This window comes from Dermacentor variabilis, chromosome 4, assembly GCF_050947875.1.
Source record: "Dermacentor variabilis isolate Ectoservices chromosome 4, ASM5094787v1, whole genome shotgun sequence".
In the NCBI taxonomy this organism is placed as follows: Eukaryota; Metazoa; Arthropoda; class Arachnida; order Ixodida; family Ixodidae; genus Dermacentor; species Dermacentor variabilis.
In genome coordinates, this window is record NC_134571.1 from 34,222,794 (window position 1) to 34,243,597 (window position 20,804).

Sequence of the window (20,804 nt, forward strand, 5' to 3'; positions counted from 1 at the left end):
CCGAACAATGTACTAAATCACACGGCGAAAGAGACCGCGTACGTACACCGAGAAAAACTATAGCACACGATAATACGAAGGTGTTAAGAGAACAAAGAAAGCGACCGATGAATAATATCAAGGTCAGCCAAATCGGTATTGTACAGATTGTGAATTTATACACAGCAGAATATTTGCTGTGACAAGAAGGAACGAAGAATGGTCGGTGCTCCCTTGTGACTTTTTGCGGATACCGGAGCTCAACATAACTAAGTAGCTCAGCATAGTTCGGGTTTCCGTGAAGGAGCTTACACAAAAACAGAAGAATGCGTCGGTAGGTAATGGACGGTGATAAGGGTAAAATGCAAAGGCTACTAGATTGACCGATGCCAGAGCAATAACGATGACGGTAAGTTGCTGCGGACCTTTCTGGACTCTTTCTAGTCGAATAATAATAATAATAATAATAATAATAATAATAATAATAATAATAATAATAATAATAATAATAATAATAATAATAATAATAATAATAATAATAATAATAATAATAATAATTGTATGTCATCTGCCGGAGGAAGGCCTCTCGCAGGGATTTTAAAGGCAATACGCCTCTAGAGCTTGTGCAAGTGTACATTGTTGGAATCTCAGCGCTGACGCCCGTTGTTGCAGCTGGGTCGCAAGCCCCAAGGGTAGCGTTGGCCTGGCGGCCTGGGGCACAACTGGAAGCATCCGAAGGTCCCGCAAAGCATGAGTCGACTGGTAACAGAACAACTTGTTTATTCTAGCATCGCAAAAGAGCGGGCGGTCAGGTCGACCGAAGTGGAGAGACGGGAGAGCACGTTACTCAACAGAAGAAATCGGAGCCTCTCTAGGCGTCCGGGGGGCAGCTGCTTTTATACTCTCGCAGTTGAGGGCAAGAAGGAACGCCTCGATAGACGCGCACGTGACTGCGCCGCTCGGGCACGTTGGGACGAGTAGGTGACGCATCCGCCGGGCCGGCGCCGTTCAGACCTCCTCGCTTCACAGTTGGGGGAGCTCCTCTCCCCGGCTGCCGCGCTTCGACAAGCGTGGGCACCAACATGCACACACACACACGCGCGCACACGAAGACACGTGGCATTGGAACATGCCTGGACGCGCTTGGCGGGGAGGCGTAGCGGCGGCGCCGAACGGGCCAAAATGTCCGCCGCTTTGAACGAAGCCCCGGCGTCCGTTGCATCCGCGCCGGCTATACCGCGCGTTGTAGGCGAAACGTAACAACATTTATCTGGGCCAATTTGAGGGGATCCTGATGATGACAAGAGCTGCAGTATAAATATGATTGGAGCGCATACGAAAGGCGTCACCAAGTGATGACCGGTACGCTTACTGCTATTCTTGAAAAGAAAAATGTACAATCATTACAATCTACCGGTAACAACACGGGGCAGAAGTTTGGAGGTTATCAAATAAGCCCGATACGAAGTTTAGGTACGCGCAACAAGCGACGGAACGAAAATTTATAGACGCAACATTGAGAGGCAGGAAGACAGTGGTGTGGATTAGAGAGCAACCGAGGGTAACCGATATTGTAGTTGACATTAAGAGGAAAAAAATGGAGCTGAGCGGAGCCATGTAATGCGTACGACAGATAACCGGTGGTCTATTAGAATTACAGAGTGGGAGCGTAAGGTAAAAGGAGCACAGTCGAGGACGGCAAAACAACTATGTGGTGTGATGGCATGAGGAAATTTTCAGGCGTAGAATAGCGTCAGCTGTTGCAAGACAGGGCCGATTCGAAATCTCTGGGAGATGCCATTGCATATGGGGAGTCGAATCTCGCACATTTATACAAATGTTAAATGCCACATCTCCATCTATATTACAGACAATTATGCTCTGCTGACAGTTTTGATTAACACTTAAGAGTATTATCGTTTCTTTGTTAGCTGTTCAACGTGTGTTTAATTTGGCTGTGGACATGCGCAGCAGGCTGAATGGACGGATGGATGGATACTATTGGCGTTGTGGATGCATAGGCGTTGTGGAATCACAGCGCAACCACAGGGAGACGAGTAACACACGCTTTGTGAGGCGGTATTATAGTTAACGCTGGCTGCATATTCCCGCCTTTAATGAATCTTTGGTGAATAGTCTGCGCATGCGTCGTAAATCACGTGCGTTGACTAAAGAACATGTGTAGCGCAGTCGACCGGCATCCACTCTGGTGAAACTGGGCGGATTGAATGTTAACGACGCGTAAGGCGTACGTAAACGTACAGAGGTCAACAACAGTGACGGTTTTACAGTAGACACTGTAGCTGGTGCCAAACTTGTATGTATCCCGCTGTCCTTCCTTTACTGAATCGCCGAGATCCATGGTAGTGCAACGCAGGGAGTCAGCACTAACTCGTCTAGCAACCGTACACCCGAAGGAGGCGCGGAACGCTGTAACAATGGATCAACCCATTTGTCGTCGATGTCACGTGACGTACATTGAGCACTTTTCACTGCAAATCCCATCCTTAAAATTTTACCATCACTGGTTCGGCTCCTTGATCTCTAATATTTGCTTCTTTTGTAACAAAGAAAGAACAATTTACCTTTTTTTTTTCTTGTCGCCACTTCATGAATTTGCGCATTTTTTTTGTCTACAGTCAAACGGCCTTTATAAATAAGCACTCTTGACTTCTCAAAATCATTCGTTATGCAGGTAACTTCGTCGTAATGTACGCGCACCATACCCTTTCAGGATAGAGCAGGCTGCATGAGCACGTTCGAAAAAATAAAACCATTATGTAACATGAATTCAACAGAGAACTAATATGTACACACTTCGTCTGACAGAATGTGTGGCTGCAGCCAACCTTATTTCACCGACATTCCCAGTATGTACAAGGGTGAAACACAGCAGGTACGCAGAGTAAAGCTAAGACCATCGAATGCTGCTGTTGCTTCCAGTGACGTCAAAATTATTGGTTTGTACACAGAAGCTTCCGTCACTGTTTTATTTGTGTCATTGTTTGCTGGCTTCTTATGATGTGATTATTAAAATCGAGCCCCTCGGTTAACCCCCTTTCTTCTCGTTTATTACATAACGAGGGTCACAAATCCGGCAACAATGATGCCTTCAGGTAGCATATGTGGGTTTGTAGCATACGACCAGTTGCTTTCACCCAAAAAGATTAAGTACTCGTGACGCCTGTGGCAGAAAGGATGTTCCACATCCGCCGCCAAGGTTTGTGAGTGGTGGCGCTGGCTAAGGCTCCCAGGGTTAGTTCTAGTAGTAAAACATAAATTCCCAAGAGAGTGGATGCGAAAACGGCGCCGCGGTAGCTCAAGTGGTAGAGCATCGCACGATTAATGCGAAAATGTGGGATCGTTCTCCACCTGCGGCAAGTTTTTTCATACTTTCATTTCCATTAATTTATTATTTCTTTAATTCAATTAGTAAGTACAAGTAATTTACCCTAAGTTTTCCTTGGTGTCATTGTTCACCCCACCCCCCATGCATGGTAGTGGCTTTAGCAAAGTTGTCTTGTGTGTATCTACTCAGCGCATCGAAGTCAAACGAGTCCGCCATTTAGTACGCAGAGGGTTCAGCTTGCCTGAAGCTCAATATGCGTGTTGTTTCTTTTCCTCGCTATGACTCGACAGAACTAGCAAAAATCAAATCGCCACATGAATGTTGGGAATAATGCTCTCTGGGCTCTTTCACACCATGTGACGCCTGCTCCGAAGCGCTGTAGGAGCGACAGCAGTGCGGTCTTTGCTCATAACGCAACATTCCAAAGAGGAGGTGTCTTTTCCCAGCGATAGATATGTCTACATAAGCAGGGCAAGTTATATCGTATTTACGCGTATAGCACTCCACCGTTCAAGCCACGCCTGCGTTCAGAACGCGATACCTTGAAGTCGCTGGGCCCAGCCTGTGGCACTTGCGGCACGGGTGAGCCAACTGCAGCACACCATTTGCTGTGCGCAACATCCCGGTCTATATCAGCGCTGCGAAGCGCCTGCCTCGCTGAACTACAGAGCTCAGTCGTTACTTTAAACGACTGGAGCTTTCCAAGAGAAACCCCTATCCGTCGGAAAGCCATAAACAACAAAGAGAGCAGAAAAAGAGAGGAAGAGAGAGAGAGAGCTCTTTAATGAAACGCAGAGATTTTTTCGGCGCGCGTAAAGCCGCCTACATGCTACTCTGCATGGGAGAGGAGATGAGGGATTGAAAGGCCACGAGGGCGGAAGAAAAAAAAGTGTGATAAAGATGGGCTTGATATTTACATGTGAAATTATGTTCGGCGTGTTATTCAAAGTGAAGGCGATGTGAAAATGAAGTTCGGTCATTCTAACGTGTGAAATACCTCTTGAGGAGCGAAACGATCAACCTAATCTCGGTATCCTCACCGGAAGCACCGCCTTTTATTTTACTTAATAAGCGTTTCACTCTCTCTCTCTCTCTCTCTATCCGAAGGATGAAAAAAGAAAGGAAATTTTATTGCAGCCCTCCGTACCGCGCTTGTGGAGGCACCAGCACCAGCAGCAGCATTGAGAGCAGTTGAAGAGAACACAGCCGAGCAATGCTGGACAAAAGACAACTTTATTTTTAGAGGAGCGTCTCTTTGAGCAGAAAACTCGCGACGACCCCCCACCCTTCACCAGCCACCCACCCACCTAACCCCCACCAAGAAAAAAACAAAAATATGGCGTCGATGGTGGAAGAGAGGCACGCTACCGAGTGCCGGGAAGAGACAGGAGGAGGCGCGCACCCTTCCCTGGAAGTTGCGTTTCCTCTACAAGCGCCCGCGCTCATGCCGTTATCGAATCGCAAACCAACCGCTGGCGCTCGCGCCAGCGGTAGCTTGCGTGACGCTACGGTCATTTCTTCGTCGTCCTCGCGCGAGAATGAGAACGATGTTGTGACTAGATCGGAGTGTGACTAAATTTACACGAGCTCGCTCTTCCCGCTCGCGTATGCTTTTCCGCAGCGAGGTAAGACACGTGCGCCGAGATGGCGGCACCAGTGACCTGCGTACGAGATCTTCAGCGGCAACCAGATGGAACGCGTTTCCGACGCAGCCCCCGCTGCGCCCATTTTGCAACGAGCGCGTTTTATAGTTCCGACAGGAATTTCGTTTATACTCTTTATCGGCTGAAACGCCGACCCGACGGTACGTATTTCTGGCCTAAAGGCCACCTCACGTTCATCGTTTTCCCGGCGTTTTCTGACGTTTCGTCACCCGGCGTCGCTCGGCGTCGCTCGGCGTCGACGCTGAGGGTGGCGCGCTCAAGACTCACCAGCGCCGCCGCCGGAAGCGGCTCGACGAGCGCAGAACAATCAGCGCTGGTCCGCGTGCCGCTCGTGTGGTTGGACGCTCTCTCTGGCGGCGTTCATGCGACGACGCCGAGAGACGCAACGCCAGTAAACACCCGTAAAAACGCTACGGGGCGGCCTTTTAATGCCGCAGCTGTCACCAGACGTCGCGAAGCGGACGCACCAACGTAACGCAAGATATACGCCGGGAAAGCCTCCCATGCAGTTGCCGCGCCGCGTTGAGCGGCAGCGCGGGCGAGCGGGCGCAGGTACATGCGCGCTCAAGACCCGTACAGGGGGGAGCCTCGAGCGACGCATTAAGAGAGAGAGAGCGAGTGAGAGAGAGAGAGAGATGTGTGTGTGGTGTGTGCGTGGAAGAGAGCGCGCATCCATTGGCACTAGCGGCTTGTCGTGTCTCATTGGTCCTTCCGGGAAGAGGCGGAGGAAGAAGAGCAGACGGCCTTCGTCACGGGCAGGCCGACGAGCAGCTCCTCGTTGGGGATGTCGTACACGAGGGTCAGGTGGAACGCCATGTTACACAGGCAGATCACGTACTCGCAGATGGAGAACCAGCTGAACGCTGCGAGACGAAATGATAAAAGGAACAAGATAATTGCATTACGGCAGTGAAAGAGAGATGGACGGTGGCTTTCGGGTAACAAAGGGTAGAGCGATGCCCCCCCCCCCTCCCTGCCAGGAGTATGTACAACGGGGAAGGGCTTAGGGAGAAGAGAAATGCTGTTACTATTATTAAGGTAACGGTAACAGCGATATCGCAGGCGCTTTCGCCATGTACCGTATTTGCTAGTGTAAATTCCACATCAACCCTCTCCCCCCCCCCCCCCTTACGTTTCTTCCGCTATAGTGATACGGAGTTGGTCTTGGATGAGTCTATATTACTTTTACTGACACCGCGCATGCTGCACAACATGTACACATCATGCAACCGCTAATGACCTGTTAGGAAAATCTTGGCAAATCAGTCCTGCGGCAATCCGCAAAGGGGACGAAGATTCATAAAAGGGGAAAAACGTCATCCACCCGACAGTAGCACCAAGCTGAAAATAGAATAATAACAATAGTAATAATAAACCATACGGATTTCCCAGAAAGAAAACTTCGCATTTGAAGGAAAATTAGTCATAGTACCGGGAACGAACCCGGGACTGCCTCGAGAAGACGATGGTCCCGGGTTCAATTCCCCGACAAGGACGGACTTTTCTTCAACTGCTAAGCCTGGTTGCTGAAAAAAAAAAGAAAGAAATGTATGGGTTTTCTTTCAAGTTTCGTGCTAGTCTTTCGTGCATGAACATTTGTCATATTTTAGGAAAACCTTACATTCGATACACTTATCTGCTTTCTCCGGCGCCGTCGCTGGCTTATGTAGCATGTCCTGAAGCACCCGCTGATGTTAATCGACGCAAAGTATCCTGTCTTGAAACTTTTTCTCCCAGAGTACTGAGCTCCGAAGTCGGCGTCGCGGCCCTTGCACGAGTAAATACGGTACTACCACAGTGAGACTGGAGTTTCGACCGCAAACAAGGCGAGACCCATTCGCGTGAGCGCCACACAACGCCGGAAAGTTCACACCGGCACCCGGTCTTGCGTACGTCAGCAGCACATACAGACGGGCTCTGCTGCTCAACGCCATGTTTGAAACACGTCGCCACGACGCGCTTGCGATGGCTCGACCAATCAGAGTCGTGGGCTCGCCGAATAACCTTTAACGCTAACGACTATGCGCGTCCGCTTGCGAGGTCCATACATAATCCATTTTGCTCTCGGTCGATGGGTGCCCGTCATCCTGAATGATCGCGCGCGCTATCCGCGCGCGAGTTTTATTGGTTGCGGCGTTCGGTGACGTCGGCTCGAAGAGCTCTCGGCACGCTGGACAAGTTTAGCAGTTAATGTAGCCAGAAGATTAGCTATAGCTGCTTACTAGAGTGGTTAGCCACAGAGTTTCATGTGGTTAGCTGCTCCACCATACATATGGTTGTGCCGCTTCCGCGATATGTCAGCAGAGCACGGAACGGAACACGGGAACGGACAGCATCGTACTGTCTTCTGTAGCGCGCGTTCGCTGCTCTGCCATTTGCGTCGGAAACGTGTCGCACAAAGAACTTGCCGCTAAACTTTTCTTTTTTTGGTTCCTGTATGTTGGCCGCTACACAAACTTTCAGTTGGTTGCCCCTTGGTCAACGGTTAAATGTGTTCGGCTGTTTATAGAGTGAAAAGTTGTCGCGCCACTTGATACTTAAGAGCTCAACGGGAATGCGGTCCCGGCACTGCCAGTACGCGGTCGTTACGTGTGCGCCAAGGGCACGCCGCAAGCGCGCGTGTGCGGGAATGGCCACCTCTCGTCCGCGCATGTAACAGTATAGCTGCGCTCCCACCATGCATGGCGCCGGGACCGGGTTCCCAGTCCGCTAGAAAAGTCCGCAACAGGACAGCGGCCTGATTGCGGCGTTGTCGAAATTCCATTCAAAACATGCCTGCACTGCCAGCAGCTTCGTGCCACACAATCGAGTGGATGACATTTTTTGTCCCCCTTTCATAAACCTTCCTCCACCTTGCGGGCTTCCGCAGAACTGATTTGCCAGAGAATTACTATTAATTACTTGACTCTTGCGCTAGTGTCTATGGTAGCTGCAAGCACGGTGTTTGTGCTATAGCATGTAAATCATGGGCAGCACCTGGGTATGCCTAACCTTCGTCCTTATGGCTTCAAACGGCTTTGCTATCTTGCTAATTGGTCTTAACAAAATTTTTCGTTATAAATGCAACATTCGCAACGATTACGAACGCGCACAGAACAGACTTGTTGCCTTCAAGCGTTTACAAAAACAAGATTGTTTTGTAATTTGGAAAGATAAAGCGTAGTACGCAACGCCACAAGAGCACTTGAAGCCACAAAGCCGAAGTATCGCAGTGCCAGATTTACCGCTAGTTATTTTATTAGGATACGCTATGGCCTGATTGGTTTTAAGCACTATATAGCGCACACCTACCCAGTTCGACGCAGTGGATTCGGTGCTTGTAGAAGAAGAAGAGCATGCCTGCACTGGCCGCCAGGGTCAGCACCAGCAGTGAGAATTTGAGGCGACGCGACTTACGTTCCTGCGGTAGCCACGACAATATGCATGAGTTGTGGCTGTTCAGAGAATAACAGAATTGTTATAGTCGCCAAGAAGCAAAACTGTCTCGTCATTTCATTTGGATGAACATGCCGCGTTTTTCTACAACCGTCACGCTGACCTGGTACACTCTGGAATCAGCGTCATTAAACGAAACTGTGGCAATAAACGGATATGTGGCAACAAACAGAACTTATCAGCAGATGACAAGAGAGTGACAAATTCCCAAAATTTTCTCGCTTATAGACGGCAGATGTGATCGACTGACCATTGATACCCAAAGATACGCGCTAGAAATTATTTTCGAGAGGTGGCACTATTGGTGGCGGAGGGGGCCCGAGGGTTTGTTTAAGTTGGCAAGAAACACTCGGAAGACGTTAGCATTTATGCTTGCGGTGACCGGACGGAAGCTCAACTTCAAAAATATTACCGGACGTTAATTTCTGACACAAGGGGTCAAAAGTTCACCATTTTTTAGCCCGGACGAAAGCTCATCGGCGGAATATGTGGCGCGGGGCATTCACATATAGGGAGACATTTCATTATTCTGAAGGTTAGGTAAGCTTTGTCTGGCGAACTTCCGCGCTGGGTTTTGTGCTTACTCTGAACGATAACGCCGTCAACGAGTTAAGCTAAGAACGTGCAGATCCTAAGCCTTTTTATCGACTTTTTCGGAGCTTTCGTCACAGAAGACGGCCGAATATTGCGCGCGGCGACGTCGCAGTCGCCGCGCAGTCCTCACCATCTGGGTGTCGTCCTTGTGGGCGCACATGTGCACCGCCATGCACGTGCCGACCATGTAGAGCAGCGACGAGACCATGAAGACGATGAAGATTTTCTCGTGCACCGGGTAGTTCTCGCGGTTCGAGACGTACGTGACGCCCACCAGGGACAGGGCCTCGGCTAGGTGCAGCGCGTAGTTGGCGCGCGTCAGGCGCGAGAAGAGCGCCCTCTTGGGGGCCGGCACCAGGGCGGCGCGGCGCGCGAAGTAGCGAGGGTAGAGCGACGCCAGCAGCAGCCGCGGGCCCGTGTGCAGCGCGACGCCCATGCGCCACACGTAGCGCTGCGGCGAGATGCCCGTGATGGCGCTCACGGACGGGCAGAAGTTGTACACCTGCGCACCAGTGACACGGGATCACTCCCTGTGCTGCGCGCCATTCGGTTGTCCACACTCTTCAACTAATGCGTGTCTATGAGGGCGATATAAAGAAAAAATAAAGAGGGGGAGGGGGGAAGAATATGGTGTAAACCACGGCAGGATGATTTTTCGATGTCAAGCGAATGCGGCCGAGGCCTGCTGAGATATACTGCTGGGGACACTTATTAAAATTAGCTTTGTTGAGTAATACTATAAGGCGTTCGGGTGCACTGACTGCAGTGCCTTCAGGATCGGCCCGCGATACAAAACCGCATTCATATCTCTGCGAGGGCGCAATCGTGCACTATAGTGCTGGATCGGCCCACCTGGTCATCACCTTCGACTACATACACTGTCTTCTCCGGGATCGGCTCAGGTTACTCGGCCAGACAGCCGTTCACGCTGATTGGGGGGAGGGAGGGGGAAGGGGGTTTCAATGGAAGCTGAGCTTTGAAAACAGTTTTACATAAACACGATATATGGTGATTCTTATATACTCTGTGACAAATTTCGAACACTCCCCCCCCCCCCCTTCAATTTATCAAGATCACCAGAACATTACCGAGTGATCTGCTCTTGAACGCTTGCATACAGACTTCTCTCTCTCTCTCTCTTTTTTTTTTTTGTTCACTTCCACACTGATGATAGATTTGAGTTTTCCCTGTGAGTGTAAGCTTCTTCATGTATCTCCAGTGACCTCCTTCTTTGTTTACGATTCTTCTTTTTCCGTTTGTATTATGTCTTTGTGTTAGGCTTCCGGATTTTATTCAACGCACTCTAAAGGAATACTGATACATATTACATATACATACAAGTGGTAAAAACATTGCCACACGCTTCTCGCGCGTAAAGGTATGACACCAATAAAGTATCAGGGTTGTGAAACCCTTATATGATATTTCAATTTGATGCTAACGTTTGTCTAGGAATGACGGAAATAGCATCACTGACATTATCGTCACGTCATTGAAGAGCAGAATTTGCTGACATCGTGTAGGCAAAAAGGTTCGGTATGCTGAAGTTGCTCAATAAAAAATAAAACAATGCTGCTATGCTCGCGTGCTGCAGCGGCGGCAGAAACGGAGAGTGCCAGTCAGTCACGACGTCTTGACAATTCCATCACTCTATAGAACCCAAGCCGAAACAGGCGTGTTGAAACACGTGTTATAGTAACTTATTCAGAGCGTTCTGACGCTTGCCAGTATTTTCTACTAGTGTTCGGATGGTGTAGACACTCATTTCACGAAAAAAAGAAAGAAAAATACGAGTCAGTCAGTACCACATTAAGGAACTCCGCATGTTCTGCTTACTATGAATGCAATGTTTCAAGCCACTATACCTCTATTTGTCTGTTGTGTGGATTAGTTGAGAATCACGCCAGCAAATATCGGGGGCCAGGCAGGCGGGGGACAGACGCGGACGACCTTCTAATAGCTGACGCTGTAATCCACAGTCCGAGGTTATCTTAAAACTTTCTGTAGGCCGTGTCGTCTTACATGCGCCCTTATTACGAGGCCGCTGCTTCTCCGAAGAGTCACAGGCTACATGTGCAGATCTAGACGTGCTGCCTCACTCATACTGCTACTGCGCGCGGTGAGAAAGAATTCGGCAGACGCCATGCTCATGTGGGAATTGGTGTCAAGGAAAGCTCTCTTTCATGTTCGCGCAAATGTTGAAGCAAGCCCACGTAACGCTAATGACGAATGTGGTTGCACAAAGTGATGCAAGTGCAACGTAAATTGACCTTATATTTGGGCTCGGCAGACGACAACCAAGTGGTTGTTTACTCGGCAAGACTGCATCCGCTAAGTGGAATGAAGAAGCAAAGAAACCCTCACTTTAAAATGATCATGGAAGTGCTGGCTTAGGCTAGTTGTCTATTGTTCCACAAAGTGCTTTTTTCGTGCCCTTTCATTGCCTTTCCTTTCAACTTATAAACATATCAGTAAAAAAAACTATATATATATATATATATATATATATATATATATATATATATATATATATATATATATATATATATATATATATATATATATATATATATATATATATATATATATATATATATATATATATTCCTGACAATTCGTTTTAAGTGGATCCGCCTTGCGAACTCCGCGGCTAGAATTTGTAAATTGCAATATGGGCCATAAGGCAACTATATACAAAGTTAAATACTGAATTTTTGTTAATTGGTCGATTATGCGTTGCAATTTTCTGCGCAAGTAGTGCTCGATATATATATATATATATATATATATATATATATATATATATATATATATATATATATATATATATATATATATAGAAAAACAACAGTGAATGAAGTCCAGGAAAACATGGGGAAATTAGCTGGTTGAAATTGAAACGTTGAAGATAGTAAAGAAAATGAAAATCAAAGTGGATTGAAAGATAACTAGTCTCCAGTGGCAACCGAACCCACAACATCCGATTAAGCGTGCGTTGAACTACCAATTGTGCTAAGGCGACGGCTATCAATCATTTCACTAACTTGGATATTCATGTTTACTGGATCTAGCCGTGGTAGTGTTAGCCAGCGCAACTAAGAGCCATGGTGGGAGCACGTGGAACACTCTTTTGTTTGTCCGATGACGTCACGTAACATGTGAACTTAGGAGTGCAGACACGTGGTTAGTAAACCTTCGTATACTACTTAATGACATCAAAGCTGCCAGATTCGAGACCCTCGCCATGAATGAACGAGATAAGAAGTGTATATATATATAAACGAGAAGAAAGGGGGGGTTAACCGAAGGGCCCGATTTTTATTAGTCATATCACGAAAAGCCAACAAACACTGACACCAAGGACAACATAGGGGAAATTAGTTGTGCTTAATAAATGGAATGAAGAAACGAAAAAATAATGAAAATTAAAGTGGATGAAAAAACAACTTGCCACAGGTGGGAAACGAACCCACAACCTTCGAGTTTCGCGTGCGATGCTCTACCCATTGAGCTACCGCGGTGCTGTTTCCCCATTCACTTTCTTAGGTATTTATGTGTACTAGTAGAACCTTGGGAGTGTGGGAGTGTGGGAGTGTGGGTTCGGTTCCCACCTGCGGCAAGTTGTTTATACATCCACTTTAATTTCCATTAATTTATCGTTTCTTCATTCCATTTATTAAGCACAAGTAATTTCCCCTATGTTGTCCTTGGTGTCAGTGTTTGTTGGCTTCTCATGATATGACTAATCTTGCACAACAAACTCAAACGCATAGTGGATTAATTAACAAAAATTCACTATTTAACTTTGTAAATAATTACCTTATGGCCCATATTGCAGTCTACAAATTAAATCCGTGGAGTTCGCAAGGCACTTGGAACGAATTCGAAATGCTCCAAGAAAAATATATATAAAGATATATATTTCTTGGAGAATTTCGAGTTACAAGTTCAGTTAAAGAAAGAGGCTGAAAAAGCGTCAGTGGCACATATTTCTATCATTATCACATCTTATTAGGAATCATACATGGTGTTAAACATTAGGCGGTAAATGTTGTTTTATTCGAAAAAGAGCAACACTGTTTTTTTTTGAGTTCTCAAATATGGTTAGGCGCGGTCCCAACGAACTCGCCATTCCGAGAAATGCATCAATGTGCTATCACCCTTTTTACATAAAGTGCAAGTGATGTCGCTGAGAGATGGCACACTAATATGACCCTCCCCTACCCCCCTTTCAACATTAGAGAGTGCGTGTGCATGTGTGTGTGGTGTGTGCGCGCGCGGGAGGGGGGTGTTGAGGGGGCAAGGTGCCTTAAAGGTGCCCCCTTGCTCCCCCCCCCCCCCGCGGTAATTACGTCTATGTTTGTGCGCATTGTGAAAGTCCATGTTTCGTCGCGAAGAACTGTGCGAGAGTTTGTGTTCACTTTCAAGGCAGGAAGCAAAAGTGTTCATTACTTATCGCAGAAAGGGCTCGGCGCCTGTCGAAAACTTCCGTGACTGATGAGGACAGGACAGCAATGACGGTGTAGCAATGACCTTGTCGTATTCTGCGCCCGCTGAATGATCCAAGATGTGCGGATAAAGCTGGGGGCGATTAAGTCGAAATCGGGCAATAGCCGGTATATTCCTAAAACTAATTAAAAAGTATAAGTTCTGCATCGACGGTGGGAACAATTTGTAATCCCACTCCGTACAAAACGCGAACGTAGTTCTGTGACCAATAATAGCCTAAGGCCAGCTCGCAACCCAGTATATAAGCAAGTGTGGAAGCGAAATGCGAGTAAAGTTTGACGCCGCGTTGAAAAGGAAGGAAACTCATTCGCCCGTATTTCCCGTCTGTTTTTGTGCCAAACGTCCAAACGCACTTGTTGGAGCAATAGCCGGAGGCTATATGAAAGCTCGCCGCAGTCCCCTCAAGAAACAAATTCAAAGAGAAATTTCGTAAAGTACCGACAAGAAAGTGTAACAACGAAAACGGGGCGAACAAAAACAAAGACTGCAAGGAAAGGAGAATTGCGCGCCTATGTCCGACGGGAGCGCAAGATTGCTGCGGTTCAGCGCAAGAACAACTACGCGAACACACGGCTACAGAGAGAGAGCGCGCTTTGATGCACCGCCGGATTGAAAAAAGCTGGCGGATGCACCATTCGGCGAGTGAAAAAAAGCGCAGGCAGTTTCGTATAAGCAATTTCGGAGACCGCCCGCGCGTTCGACCGAAGCCGCTTTCCTGGTTCGTGCAACGGGGCCGTTTTTGCTGTCGCAGGCACTCTGATGATTGAGAGGAAATTTTCTCTTCACTCTGCAGAGACTTTCGCATCGCCATATAGCAGTCCTTGAACCTATCACCACACGGTCGGAGGCTTCTCCGGATTGGCATCGAATATATATGGGCCGTGGATAGCTGCTCGTGTCAAGGCTGAACTTGTATTTGCGCAGAAACATTTCCCAGTATACGTGAAATTCATGAAACGAATTAATTCCTTCGGGCGACGTGGTATTAGAAATTAAAATTGTCGGGGATGGTGCCTGTCGGCTACGCACAGATGTGTGTATAGTAGTATATCATGCGCATTCCCGCTTGAATACGCTTCGTCTGCATCAGCCGCTATCATACGTAATCACGCTTACATTTTTTTTTTCTCTTTTCGCGTGAATGCGTTCTAAGAAATTATGTGGGCGGATGTTCGGGCACGTGATCCGCATCACAAAGTACTACCTACGCGATTAGTTTGACATTTGCAGCGTCCAATGCAATTTAGTAGGACGGAAACCTCATAGCTTTTCCAAGCTTTCAGTGCTTCCAAAGAATCTTCAGCGCTTCGATTTCGTAACTCGACCTCGCACTACCGCCTAATATTCCTCTGGTTGGCTTGGTCACTCGAGCGACCATATATATATATATATATATATCGCACTCATGTACCGTCGTACATGAGTGCGACCTAAAAATCAGCACGAATTTTTCCTTAACAACGAAGTAGTTCGTTTGCCTAGGAACAAATATGTTCTCTTTGTGGACATTGCACTATGAACGCGAAAGTACGATTTTCACTGCACACATGCCGCGTAAGTGCGTCTACGCGAGGAGCTCATTTAATTAAAAGGAGGACCGCCTGCTAATGCGAGCCGAGCGAGGTCCAGCGCCGTCGTGTCAACACACAACGTCCGCTTCCCCCCCCCCCCCCCTCCCCAACTTGCACTCAGTGCCACTAAAGACGTTTCTTATCTGCCTGAGAAAGTGAGGGTGCGCTTAGCGCGCGTCCTCAGCATAGGGCTTGTTATGACAATCTGCAGAAACCACCTCCTCACTTCCCAAGTAATCTCGGGGCTTGCTTTCTTATCTCATAGAAGTATATTTTCCCTTGGTAGGGCCCCGTCTCGTATGCTTCAGCCCATGCACAGCGGCGGAATGTGTCGGCTCCTTGTTCATTAAAGAGGGACAAAGAAAATAAGAAAGAGACAGTCGGACAAGCGGATGGCGAAACTGATAAAACCGTGCGAAGCCTGCCTTTGCTGCAAGTCTCGGGACAAATAGGGGGGGGGGGGGGGGGAAAGCGGCGCTAATTAGCGCTCAAAGGAGATTTTAGATATAAAAACATTGTGAAACACGAAAAAAAATAAAGACAGTACCTGCGCGCCTCGTTAAATTCGCAGAAATTCGTTAACGTTGCCAAATATTGTCTTCGTAGAAAGAACTAAGGAAGAAGAAAGTGATTAGTCAGAGGAGAGCACGCAGAATGGCAGGAAGTTAGTTTTAAACGAGCTGTTCAGGAATATACCGAGTCGCGGCGAGTCGATACTATAGAAACAACTTGCTGCGCCGAAATGGCGGCCGGTAACTAAGACTCGTAGTGGGGCAGAGTATAGTAGAGTACGAATAAGTGTAACAGTATAAGAGCATAAATAACAGTAGTTGACAGTGCATATAACCGCGCTACGCTTCTAAAAGACGCCCTTATTCGTTTAGAAGCTCAAAAGCACGTTAAAGAGAGACGCTTAATGAGTTTAAACAGGCGTACGTCACTATTTCAAAACATGTACCACTCGTTTTGCGTTGGCGAAAAAAAAAAGAAAAAAGTCGATATATCGGTGCGAACGAAGGCTGAACTAAATTCACGATTTGAATTTCGCGCCCAAATCACGGCGTCGATGACGTCAGTCTGATGTCACAGATTTCTTGGGATTTTTTTTTTTTCGCGATGGATGGATGGATGGATGTTATGAGCGTCCCCTTTGAAACGGGGCGGTGGGTTTTGCCACCAAGCGCTTGCTATTATACTGCCTAATGTCTTACCTGGGTTAAACAATAAAAAAAAAGAACACTATGAACTCCCACAACCAAATTTTCTGATCCCCTATTGCGAACTGTGATTTCGCACCTCTCCATTTTTTGTCGTTTCCCTACTTTTCTTCCACCAATCCTCCAATCGCCTCTTACTAATCCCTATTGTGGACATGTTTACTTTTCCAGTGCTCTCGCTGAACCCAAGGGCTTCAAGGAGGCCAGTGGTGCCTAAATCGACCGCTGGGTAGACGTCTTCACATTCTAATAAAACATGCTCCATAGTTTCCCTAGCTTTACCGCAGCAAGCATATGCTTCTTCTTCCTTCTTATATCTCGATTTATAGGTGCGCCTTTTAAGGCATCCCGATCTCGCTTCGAAAAGTAATGAGCTTCCCTTTGAGATTTTTTTCGTTCTGAACTTCTGAGCGCCCTCGACCGGCTTCTTTCTTTCGCAGAAAAAAAAAAAAAGACTACAAAAGTTGCCATGTATCAGCTTTATGTCGAATGCACACTGCGACCCTTCGTTTATTGCTAAAGAAATGTAAAAAAAAAAAGAAAGAAAACAGCACGAGACATTGTACTGGGCACACTACCCAGGACGGGAGTTATAAGGTGGAGGCGCCACTTTCCTATCGCTCGTGCGTCCTCTCTGGCTCGTCAAGTCTTCGGTTAAGGAATGACTGACGTGCTCCCAGTTTCAGAAGAGTAATCAATACAGGTTAAATTCAAGATATTTCGATTTAGTGCCGCGTACGAGGACAACAGGGTGCGCGGAAGAACCGCCCGCAACTGTTGGCCGCACTACACAATAAATCTGGGCGCCAGACGCAGAGTAATTACGCGGGGCATCTTGGCTCTCAAGAGCGACAACCACAGAGAAGAGAGAGACGGAGAGGACTGCCGCAAATGACCCTTTCCCCTACGTCGGCGGCCGTTCGTCACAGCCTTTGCTCGCGCCCAGTTTATGGGCTTTGCATATTTAGCGCGCCACTTCCAAAACGCTCTTTTCCCCCCGTCCCGCTGGGCCACGGGCGCTTCGGCGGAGCCTTGACCGCCGGCGCAGGCAATTCGGTTCGCCCTCCTCCTGATAAATTCACGCCTTTCTGGACAAGTCCTCGCGGTGTCGCGAAAACGAGCTCACGAGAAGCACTAGGCGGATCAAAAGATCTCCGCTCGTCTCCTCTAAACTGCTCCCCGGGGTTGCCGTGGAAGCGGGCTGTAGTATACATATGCAGGTGAAAGGTTCGGCGGAGTGTGCCAGTGTATAACAGACTTTTGCAGCTCTCTCTATCTCTACCCCTCCCCCCCCCTTTTTTTTTTTCGGGAATTCCCGCGGGACCCATTACTCATGCATGCAGGTCCCCTCATTTTAGATTTAGGACCCATTTTCTTGGCCCCGTACCATTTCGTCTACACTCTCGCGCACTTTTCACGGAACCTCCCGACTGATAACCTTGTCTTTTGCTCATTTAGTTTTTTCCTTCGGAGCTCTTCATTATGTATACAGTATACGGGCGCGTCCTCGAGTAAGAAATCTCCCGAAGATCATACACAGAGGGACAATCTTTTACGCTGTAAGTATATCCCTCCGGAGGACTGCGCTGCGAATACGGGCATACTTGTGTAGTACATATTTCACACAGGGAAAGATGTCTGCATTTATCGGGGTTCGATCAGCTTGCTAAACGACGCTGGTGTACCGACTTTTCTCCAGACGAGTATGTCCTGACGCTACAGCACTTCATCGGACTGCTTATATCTACACCGCCTTGGCTCTTAACGAGTGTATCTCTTTTTTTTTTTTTTTAAGGAGCAGTCAACGAATATTGCTGCGAGAGAATTTTAGCGAACCGGACGCGCCATCTCACTGCATTTAATGGCAGCAATATGGAACTTCCGAGTCATCCTCGTCTGCGCGCATGACCGAAGACAGTGTCTTCCGTCGTGTCGGAAGCATCGTCGGTTAGATAAGATTCCCTATTTTTCGTTTTCCTTAAACCTATAGCAGGGCCCCTTAAGGGCTATAGACCTATAGCTTGAACTGAAACAACCTGCAGCATATGTGCTAACCCGGACAGCGCCGTGTGCATTCATCCGTCCTTTGTTCGATGCGAGTCGACACTATATTTGTTTGTACTGCGTGTTTCCATTGTGCCTCTGCAATCCTTTGTACGCATATGGCTAGACTCACCAGCCTTATTATGTAATCATAGACTCACCAGCCTTATCATGTAATCATCTGATGCGGTAGCGACAGGAGGTCCTCTGACTATGTTCTTTTTTCTTGAGGGGAGTGGGGGTCTCCTCCTGTAACTATTCTATGCCAAATACCCCTGTATAATTGTGTTACGTTGACTTTAACTTCAATACCATGCCCACATAGAAATGAAACTCTAATATTCCCATTCCAGCATCTTTCACAGTTGTGCAGGAAACTTGACGCCGGAATGACGTGGATACGGATCTCGTTAATGTACCGCAAGTTAGTTTTGGGATATACGCTCAGGTAGGTGCAATCTCATTAACAGCTCCGCAATTCACATTATTGACAAGGGTGCGTGCGTGTCTCGCGCATCTCTGCGGGTATTTAAGCTGAAGCCGGCAAGTACACTTAGTAGCACGCCGTAATAAGGTGATAATATATGTACATAGTACAGAAACTAACCGCAACTCTCCTCCCAGTCCAGACTTCGAGTGAACGAAATGACAAACAGCCGACCCCAAGATAAAATTTTATCGCACTTAAACCGCACGAATTCCGTCAGTCATCTCACTGAGCACATATTCCTACAGTCGTTATGAGAGAACGACGTCTAGTACACAATTCACTGCTAAATTTGAACTAACTTATTGAGTTTTTGCGAGTCCAAGCGTGCCTTAGTTCGCTGCCAGTTTATGTAAAACAACATTTATTTATTTATTTATTTATTTATTTATTTATTTATTTATCTATCTATCTATTCCTGTGGTCAGAATATGTAAGAACGCAAAAGGTAAAGCACACTAACTGGACACCCTATTTTCTTAATGTTCTGTCTCCTAGACAAAGATTGGTGGAGATTTCAAACTAATTAATTTTCCGGCACCCTTCCATTAGCACTTGAAAGCGCATGCGCAGTCAAACCTCCTTAAGGACACGTACTAGTCGCGATCTAAACAAATTAAACACTCATAGCTGTTGACTTTTACATTCCTATATACAGCACATGATACGACATCTATCGCAATGACTTGAAAGGCTACACGGCCCTCTACTGCTGAAAGCAAGGTCGCGAGTTCGATACATGACAGCGTAGGACACATACCGATATGGGAGCGGTACGCGAAAGCAGCTGGAAACTGAAATTTCGATGGACATTAAAGAAACCTAAATTGTCAAAATTATTGCAGTTTAAACATCAAGGCGTACCGCGCGTCACAGCCGTAGCCTTGTATAAGTCAAGCCGCATAAAAATTTTAATTAAAGCTTTTAGGCCAATAAACGCAAGCACTAAGACACTGAAACACACGGGAACAAATGCTCGACACATATGAGATATTTGCGGTGTTACTATCATTACAATACGCAAAACACATGCGACCAGAGAAACAAAATTTGGGAACTCGATCATTTCGGGAGCTTCGTGATGAATGTGATAAACATAACACCAGACTGCTACTGAGCTACACAGGCGAGCGTAACCTTTACCAGAAGCGCGAGCACTGGAATATTAAGTAGATTGCTCTAAATGTGACCGCGCTACGCGCCGGTAGCCTGACAATGTGCGGCGAATCGCAGCACTTTCAGCTTTTCGCGTGCTCACGCGCGATTGATGCTTTTGCGCCCGACACCGGAGCTAAGTGGCGAAGAAAACTTCGGCGATCAACGGGTAACGTGGTTACACTTCATGAGAGCGGTTTCAAGGTTACACAATAAAAACAAAAACAAAATAGGCGGAACCGTACCTCGATGCGCCAAAAATCAATCGCGTTACTAGAGCGGAGCAGCGTCGTTACGCGTGGAACGGCAGCGTTATCAGGCTCACCTTGCAGACTGTCGTATTCACAGCGGTATACTGGAACAACATTGACGTGACGAAGCAGAAAATCAAAGTGAATAGAGGCAGCGCGACAGTCAGGTAGGCCAGGTTGAGAACCTTGATTCTCAACAGCACGTGCTCTATTGGTACTGACGCATCCATCGCGCACCGGGACACTCAGACTGTCCACTTTTTGGGATGACTAGGAAGCTGCTCCTCGCCGGCAAGGCCCAGGGCCTGCTGCCATGGGACTTAGAGCCTGAACTTGGCACCGCGGGCCATCATGCGATTAATCGCTGTCCATGCAGGTCTTCTAAAGGTCTCAGCTTCCCTGAGCAACGCATTAATTCAACGGGAAACCTAACCGACGCCTGCGGACAAAAGCGGCTCTACCATCAGAAGCGGTCGGCCATTACACCTCCGAGGAAAGCCGGCGAGGGGCGCCACTGAACCGTTGGCGCTACCCGTAGCCGCTCGGCCGT

The 20,804-nt window shown here is 47.4% G+C and overlaps 1 protein-coding gene across 1 annotated transcript; it reads right to left on the bottom strand.

Moving 5' to 3' along the window:
• Positions 1-4,091: 4,091 nt before the first annotated feature.
• Positions 4,092-20,741, bottom strand: LOC142578923 (post-GPI attachment to proteins factor 2-like). Its single transcript, XM_075688628.1, has 4 exons — positions 20,329-20,741; positions 9,152-9,523; positions 8,284-8,392; positions 4,092-5,855 (listed from the first exon to the last, which is right to left on the bottom strand). The coding sequence occupies exons 1-4, from the start codon at positions 20,482-20,484 to the stop codon at positions 5,692-5,694; spliced, it is 801 nt and encodes a 266-aa protein (XP_075544743.1). The 5' UTR covers positions 20,485-20,741; the 3' UTR covers positions 4,092-5,691.
• Between the last annotated feature and the right edge of the window lie 63 nt (positions 20,742-20,804).